The following is an 8,502-nucleotide window of genomic DNA, read 5'->3' as shown; positions in this document are numbered from 1 at the left end:
CCTAACGCGAGCTGTGCGGAAACGTCGGAACGTGAGCCGCAACACGAACACTCCGACTCGGTTGCCGCGACGACAATCGGCCGACACCTAATCGGCCAATCAGCCGGTAACTGTAACCGATCAGCTGGGTGCGCGCGGAGCCCGTCACCGAAACCCCCCGCGGTCAGCGCTCTCCCCGCGGCGGGAACACGAGTTCCCCGCGTAACGGAGCCGGCCGCGGGAAACACGCGGAACGGCCCGGCTATGCCGTAACCGTGGCGACGGCATGCGTTTCCAATGCGTCTGCTCTGACCTTTCTTCTCCGTACTGCGTTTCTCCGTACTACGTTTCCCATAATGCAGTTGACGCACTGGTGTTGGGGGGGGGGATGGTGACACTGGAGAGAGTAACGGGGTGTAATTGGGTGAGAATACGCAGCGCCAGTGCTCCACGGTGCCTCCGTCATTGAGACAATGTTCTGGGGTGCCCATTTCTGTGATGGGGGGGGGGGGGGGGGGGGGGGGGGGTACACTCACTGAGTTTCAGTTCTTGTCTTTCCCTTTCTCGGCTATTCATTTGTTCTTCTCCTCCGGCACCTTCTCTCCTGCCTATCCCTTTCTCTTCTCTTCCCCACTCTGTGGCAGGGTGCTGATCTGATCCCATTCATGCACTGCAGCCAGGGCTGATGGCGTGTGGGCATGTGTGTGTGTGCGTGCGCGTGTGTGTGTGTGTGTGTGTGTGTGTGTGTGCGTGTGTGCTTGCGTATGCACCTAGTCTTGTTTGTCAGTGGTTTACTCTCAGTTCTCAATTTAGCCTTATGTAGGCAGTATAGATTAAGGAGGTCACAATGGCACATTCACAGTGTATGTAGGTTACCAGTCACAGGCTCCAGAACGAGGACACACGCACACACCACACACACATACTCTCTCACACACACACACACACACACACACACACACACACAGTCTGCAGGGCAGATTGACATCGTCTCCGGCTCTCTGGAAAGGTCAGTTTTCCAGGCAGGAACTGGAGTGAGCGTCTCTGTGCCATTACACCTGCGGGGCTCTGCCACTCAGGACTCAACCCGTCATTAACAGGGAGGGCCAGGGGGTCCTGGGGCGAGCCAGGGGCGGTGACTCGGGGAGTTTGGGGGTGACCGACTGCGTTTCCTTCCCCTGTGAAGAGGAAGTTGAGGGGTTAAATGGGGGATGATGAGGGGTTCTTGATAAATGGTTGTCTTTATACTTTCTTCTCCTGCTCGCTCCCTCTTTCTCTTTCTCTCTCTTTATCTCTCTATCTCTCTCTCTCCTCCCTCCCCCTCTCTACCCGGGTTCCTTCCCCTGAGCTGTTCAGCAGAAATGACTAAGCAGTGCCTCAGGGCTTCAGTGCTCGCTCCATCTCTCTCACAGCCTCCTTTACTGCCTCATATACGCACACACACAAACACAGGGCATAGCATAGTCCGGCTTTACTGCTAACGTGCTAACGGATCATCTCCATCTCTCTCTGGCACACACCTCTCTTACCTTCACACACAGTGAAACGCAGGGCTTAGGCTAGTACAGTATTAGCGCTGACGTGCTAACAGATCATCTCCATATCTCTGTCACACTCCTCTGTTACCTTCACACACACCGTAAAACACAGGGCATAGGCTGGTACAGTATTACTGCTAACGTGCTAATGGAGGGTCTCTATCTCTCTTTGTCACAAACCTCTCTTACCGGCACCCACAGAGAAACACAGGGCGTGGCTTCGCACAGCATTACTCCAGTGGGACCTGGGTGTGAGCTAATGCGACAGTGTACGGGATCCACCGAGACCACTCCGCCTGGGTTTCCAGGCCGTCCTAGAGTGCTCGGTCCCAAGTTCTTGAGGGTCACGGTATCTGCAGATTTTTGGTGTATTTTAGCGTGTGCTGCTTGGAGCTTGGTGTTCCTGCCTAAAAGGGTTCCAGACCATCCTAGAGTGCTCGGTCCATGTTCTTGACGGTCACGGTATCTGCAGGTTTATGGTGTATTTTAGCGTGTGCTGCTTGGAGCTTGGTGTTCCTGCCTAAAAGGGTTCCAGACCATCCTAGAGTGCTCGGCCCCAAGTTCTAGAGGGCCACGGTATCTGTAGGTTTTTGGTGTATTTTAGCGTGTGCTGCTTGGAGCTTGGTGTTCCTGCCTAAAAGGGTTCCAGACCATCCTAGAGTGCTCGGCCCCAAGTTCTAGAGGATCCACGGTATCTGCCGGGTTTTGTGCTGCTTGGAGCCTGATATATCCGTGCCTTAAAGGGCTCTCGGAGGGAGCAGGCCTGTTTGAATGAAGGGGTTACACTGGAAGTTATGCCGGGCTGCTGAAACGCCAGCTCAGACATTTTTGGGAATTATCCCGAAAAGGTCACGTCCACCAACTGTATAAACGAATCCCTTCTTGACCGCGCGGGTTTGGAGTGGATTATGGCCGAAAGAGCTGGTCCTTGGGCGCGTTCGTTTCCGGGGATATCGAGGTGTTTCAACGCCTTATTGATTGTCCACAGTAATATAAGCTATTATACAGAGTTGTAAGGCTTTTTGGGTTAGTGAGTTCAGTTTTCTTTTGCCAGGAACCCTTGTCCTAGCACTCGGAGTGCAGATCTTTTATCTGTTTATTTTGTTGTTGTTCCAGGCCAGCCACTGCTCCAGCGACTCGCCCCACGTCCACGTCGACCGCGACAAAGACCGCATCCTCAGCCAAACCGGCCCCCTCCAGACCGGGGGCCACAGCGCCCTCTGCTGGCCGAACCACTGCAGCGCAGCCACCTAAATCCACCACTCCTGCGAAGAAAGGTATCCGCTCCTCAGGTTATAGCATCGTGAGGTGTTAGACAAGTCTAAAGACCGAGTATCCGATCCTACGATAACATTATTTTTGTTTTGTTTTTGAGAATACCGACTCCATGAACATACTGGAGAATTAAGGGTACATACTGAATTTCTTAAAGGGTCTTAAAGGGTCATGCAGAAAGGATTCAAACTTGCCTTCTTGCCGTGAGGCAGCAGAGGCACCACCTTGCCATTCCAACAGCACATTTAATACCGTTCATGTGCGTTAGACGGTCCGATACGACGACGTATTCGCATGCTCGCTCACTCTAACCTGTGTTGTTGTTCCTCCACTATAGATGTCAGCAAACCAACCACCCCGGCGGCCAAGAAGCCGCTGGCCACCCCGGCTCGGCCCTCTCCCGTCCGCGCGTCCAAACCGGACACTCCCAAAGCCGCCACGCCCGCCAAGCCGGACTCCGCCCTGAAGAAGCCCGCTCCTGGCGGGAAGGCGGCCGACGCCAAGCCCGCCCGGAAGCCGGAGGTGAAGGCCGCCGCAGCGAGTCCCCGGCCGACCGCGGCCAAGCCCGGCTCCACGCCGAAGGCCTCCACCCCGAGCTCCAAGAAGGCGGTGGGCAGCAGCACCCCCATGCCCGTGAAGCGCGGCCCCAAGGCCGCACAGCTGGGCGCGGCCAAGGAGAAGGAGAAGGAGAAGGAGGCGGCGACCCCGGAGGGGCTTTTGGGCATCCTGGCGGGAGCCGGAGCGGCCATCAGCGCCGTGGCCGTCGCCATGGTAGCGGCCGAACCGCCCACGGAGTCCGGCGTGAGTCCGGCGGGCCAGGAGGCCCCGCCCCCGCTCGCCGACGTCCCCGCGGCAACGCCCGTCGACCTCCTGGGCGACGTCGGCGAGGTGCCCTCCGCCCCGCCGCTGGTGGACGACCTCCCCCCGGTGGATCCTTTCGCCATTTCCGCGCCCGTCCTGGGCACCACGGTCCTGTCCCCGCCGTCCTCCCCGCCCGGGCCCACGCTCCTGCCCCCGCTCAGCCCCGCGGCCCTGCTGGACCATCACGCCCCAGAGCTCCCGCCCTCCCCCAGCGCGGCTCCCCAACTCCCGTCCGAGAGCACGCTGAGATCGCCGTGGGACGATGAGGACCGCGGCGCCAGCCCTCCAGCAGGGGGTGACCGTGAGCCCCTGTCCCCGCGGGTCGAGGCCCTGCCGGCCGCGCCCGCGGACCTCACCCGCGCCGCCCTCCGCTCCCTGAGCCAGGAGCGCGAGGAGGCCGTGGAGAAGGCGGAGGAGGAGATCAACGAGGACGAAGACGACGACGACGAAGACGACGAGGAAGAGGAGCGCGTGTCCGTGTCGGAGATGAGCGGGACGCAGCCCACGGACGAGTCGCGGGCGGGCTCCGCGGGGCTGGGCGGCGGGGCCTGGCGGGCGGGCGCCCTGCTCTCGGAGCTCGACTCGGAGGACGTGAGCGGCAGCCAGCAGGGGGCGTCGGAGCTGAGCGCGCCCGGCCTGCTGGAGGGCACCGAGAGCACGGACGACCTGGGCGACACCAGCCTGAAGGGCGGGGAGGGCGACGGCGCCTCCGCCAGCTCCCCCGACATCGAGACCGTGCCCGACATCCCCGCCAACGAGGACGAGGAGGACGAGGAGGAGGAGGAGGAGGAGGGGGACCGCGTGTACGACATGGACGTGGGCTCGGAGCGGGCCGAGGACCCGCGCCGGGGCCAGCGGGCGCGCCAGGAGGCGGAAGAGGAGGAGGAGGAGGAGGAGGAGGAGGAGGACGAAGACGTGGAGATGGCGAGCGAGGGCGTGACGGAGAGCGGGCTGGAGAGCTACGGCAACGCCGACGAGGACGACTTCGCCGACGAGGACCGGCTGGACAACCTGAACCGCGCCGCCGCGGGGCCCCCCGTCCCGCCCGCCGGCCCCTGGGCGCAGAGCGGCCGCTCCTTCGCCGACCCCTGGGCCCCGGCCCCGCAGCTCAGCCCCGCCCGGCCCGACCCCTGGGCCGTGAACCCCGCCATCCCCACGCCGCCGTCCCAGGCCTGGCTGGACCTGGGCGCCCCGCCGCTCCTCCTGCCGCCCCGCGCCGACGACCCGCAGCCCCCCGCCGGCCCGTCCCCGCCGCCCCTGCCCCCCCCGGCCGTGGGCCTGTCCCAGTCCAGCACGCTGAGCGGGCGGGAGCTGGCGGCGCGCAGCAGCAGCGAGACCAGCACGCCCGAGGAGCTGCGCGGCTACGACAGCAGCTCCGGGGTGGAGTCGCGCTCCGAGGGCAAGCAGGACACGCCGCTGCCCCGGGCCCAGCCGCCCGCCGAGGCCGCCGCCGAGCAGGACCTGGGCATCCACCTGGAGCGGGGCGAGGAAGAGGAGGAGGAGGAGGAGGCCGAGGCCGAGACGCTCCCCGCCGACGAGGTCCTGGGCGGCCCGCCCACCGCGCCCGCCTCCTCCACGCCCTCGCCGTCCGACTCGGGCGACGAGGCGGGCAGCGACACCGAGGGGGAGATGCAGATCAACGAGTCGGACGCCCGCGGGCGCGGGGGCGTGCCGGGGCGGGGCCTGTCGGCGCTGGAGGAGACGGGGGAGGCGCCGGGCGGGGAGGCCGGCGACGAGGACGACGGCGGCACCCCGCAGTCGGGGAACTCGGCGGCGTCCTACGTCTTCGACATCACGTCCACGTCCAACGCCCACTCCGCGGCGGAGAGCTGCGGCCGCAGCCCCGGCATCTTCTCCCTGGAGAACGAGGACCAGCTGCCCGAGGAGGCCAAGGACCCCTCCCTCATCAAGGAGCTCACGCTGCCCGCCGCCGCCCCCGTCCACCTGCTGCCGCTCGACGCCGAGCCCGGGGACGCCTACGCCCCGCCGGGCGAGGCCACGGAGCCCCGGGACCCCGCCGAAACCCAGCACCCGCCCCGCGACGCCCCGGACGCCCAGCCGCCCTACTACTCCGCCATTTGCGATAAGACTGAGAACTTTCTGGAAGGTAACGTATAGTCCGCTCCACGACTCTCCTGCCCCGCCCCGAAAACCCCGAAACCCGCCGAAACCCTGCCCTGTGTTTGGTTCCTCTGTTCTCCGGGTGGTGGCTTGGGGATTGGTTGGTGGGTCGGGGCGGGGCGGGGCGGGGTGCGGTCCATGTTAGAAAGTAGGCAGGGTGAATGTAGAAGGAGGGGAAGATGAGAGAAATGGGGTGGGAAAAAAAAAAGAAAAAAAAAAAACTAAACTCTAGGTGTATCGTTGCCGCCCCCCTTTGTGATAACACTATGACATCATCATGATTATAAGCATATGACTTAAACTCCTGTATGTACCATAGCTACTACCATTTACCGTTTAGAGTTGTTTTTTTTTTTTATTATTTAGATTTTAACACTGCTTATTCACTGGTCCCGAAACTGGCATGGATTGACTGGTCTCTTAAATAAAATAAAAAAAGGAAGAAAAAAAAGAAAAGGAAAAAAAAAAAAGGTCTCTTGTGGCAAAGCTCAAAAAAAAGAAAAAAAAAAAAAATGGAATGGACTCTTACCTGTGTATTTATCCTACTGTTTTTACCGAACAAATGTTAATGGATTTTTTTGTATGTTTTATTTTTGTCTCGTCATTGACTTGTTCAGACCCCCGTTGTCCTGCCGAGTCTCCCCCCCCCCCCCCCCCCCTTCCAGAATCTCTCCCTCCCTCAGATATAGGGTTAGACCCCCCCCCCTCTTTTTAATTTCTGCCACCAGTTTAGCTTTAAATAAAGAGTAGATATCTAACATGCTGTTTTCTGTTCCCAGACGCATATTTATTGCGGAGGGCTTGGGAGGGAGTTGCATTGCAAGTCTTGGGTTTTCAAAGTAAATCAGAGCTTCTGTGGAGAGTTTGCACAATTCCCTGTCTCAGCTTTTAACAGTATGCATTGTTCATAATAATAACAGTAGTATGAATGGTCATCACTTAACAAAAAAAAAAAAAGTGTTTTTGTTTTTTTTTTTCTCCAAAATTACATTAAACATCATTTCAAGGTGTCTTACTGCAGTCGTTTGTTCATTTATTATGTTCATGTAGTTAAGAGAACTGGTGAAAATGTACACCCATGTCCTGCACAGAACTACAGTCACGAGCACGTCTTCCCTCTGGGTACCGAACAGGTGGAGTATCCAGGCCCAGGAAGTAAAAGTCCTGCCCAGTATTTAGTTCCAGTCGTCAGGTTTTGCTAATAAGCACAATTCTTCAGCCGGGAGGAAGAACTAATGAGTGAAATCAGCCGGGGCTGTGTTTTTAGGAAGAGGAAACACAGGGCAGGACTTTTACCTTCTGAACCCCTGGACTTTCTACGTGGGGTTACAAAGCGTGAGATTTTGGGGGAAAGCCCTGAGCCCCGCGGTTCTGCCGTCCCGCCGTCTCCACCCCCCTCCCGGATCCGTCCGTGTCCCAGCGGCGTGCCCGCCGCGGAGGCGTGTCGCCCCCTCGCGTGTCCCGTCCATCATCAGGGTGGACTTCCTGTTTCCTGTCTGCTCTGGAGTCCGTTTCCTCCCGCCCCCCCTCCCCGCCTCCCGCCCCTCGTGCTCCTCACATCTGGACAGCACCGTGGGGTGAAGGCGCACCCACCTCTTTGCAGCGCACACTCCCGCGCGGTCCAACCCATATTTGGGTTGAGCGGGGAATCCCACCCCCAGACAGAAGACTCCTTGTCCCGCACCTGCCTGCCCCCTCTCCTCATCCGGCCTGCTCCTCCTCCTCCACCTCCCTCCTCGGGACAGAAGAGTGCTCCGTGGTCCTCCTCTTCACCCTTCCTCACCTGCTCGCTCGCTCATCTGTTGCCATGGAGACGCGCGCCCCCCCCCCCAAATAACGTAACGTGTTGATGAAATTCCCATCTTTATTAGACGGAGTAGGTTAGATTCAGTGTCAATCCAACGTGTGTTTGTATGGGCGCTACAGTACCAACCAGTTACCAGCTAAGACAAAGCCACACCTGTGTGTCTGTCCTTGTGTCTGTCTGTGTGTCTGTGTGTGTTTCTCTGTGTCTGTGTGTCTGTCCGTTTCTCTGTGTCCGTGTGTCTGTCCCTGCCCTTTGTGGATTGTGGTGGTGTCACATGACCCTCAAGCCTTGGTCCTCAGCCTGTTCCACTTCCTGTACCTCCACTTACTTTCTTCTTTGTCGTTACATAACCCATCCGGGTATCTTCTCCCTTCTCTCTCTCTCTCTCTCTCTCTCTCTCTCTCTCTCTCTCTCTCTGTCCCTCTCTCTCTCTCTTTCTCTCTCTCTCTCTTCTCTCTCTCTTCTCTCTCTCTTCTCTCTCTTCTCTCTCTCTCTGTCTCTCTCTCTCTCTTCCTCTCTCTCTCTCTCTCTCTCTCTCTTCTCTTCTCTCTCTCCTCTCTCCTCTCTCTCCTCTCTCCTCTCTCCTCTCTCTCCTCTCTCCTCTCTCCTCTCTCCTCTCTCCTCTCTCCTCTCTCCTCTCTCCTCTCTCCTCTCTCCTCTCTCCTCTCTCCTCTCTCCTCTCTCCTCTCTCTCCTCTCTCTCCTCTCTCTCCTCTCTCTCCTCTCTCTCCTCTCTCTCCTCTCTCTCGACACGTGGGGACGTCCCGGGCGACGTCGGCGGTCCCGTAGGGCGTAGCCACGGCGACGCGTGGACCGCCAGGCCGTCGGAGCGGGGTCCGAAACCGGGGGCCCCCCCCGCCGCCGCCGGCCCCCTCCCTGCCCAACGAGCGGCGCATAGACCTGCCCCCGCCCCCCGGGAGCT

At 59.7% G+C, this 8,502-nt stretch overlaps 1 protein-coding gene across 1 annotated transcript in view; it reads left to right on the top strand.

Annotated features, from left to right (window-relative positions):
* Positions 1-6,787, top strand: part of LOC133113938 (nascent polypeptide-associated complex subunit alpha, muscle-specific form-like) — a 34,936-nt gene extending 28,149 nt beyond the window's left edge. Inside the window, exons 4-5 of the mRNA XM_061223098.1 lie at positions 2,634-2,794; positions 3,130-6,787. Of these exons, the coding sequence (XP_061079082.1) occupies positions 2,634-2,794; positions 3,130-5,771 (2,803 nt within the window). The 3' untranslated portion in view covers positions 5,772-6,787. The remainder of the gene's footprint in view (positions 1-2,633; positions 2,795-3,129) is intronic.
* The last annotated feature ends 1,715 nt before the right edge of the window (positions 6,788-8,502 follow it).

The sequence above is a fragment of the Conger conger genome, chromosome 16 (genome assembly GCF_963514075.1).
Source record: "Conger conger chromosome 16, fConCon1.1, whole genome shotgun sequence".
NCBI lineage: Eukaryota > Metazoa > Chordata > Actinopteri > Anguilliformes > Congridae > Conger > Conger conger.
This window is presented reverse-complemented; position numbering and strand designations above follow the sequence as displayed.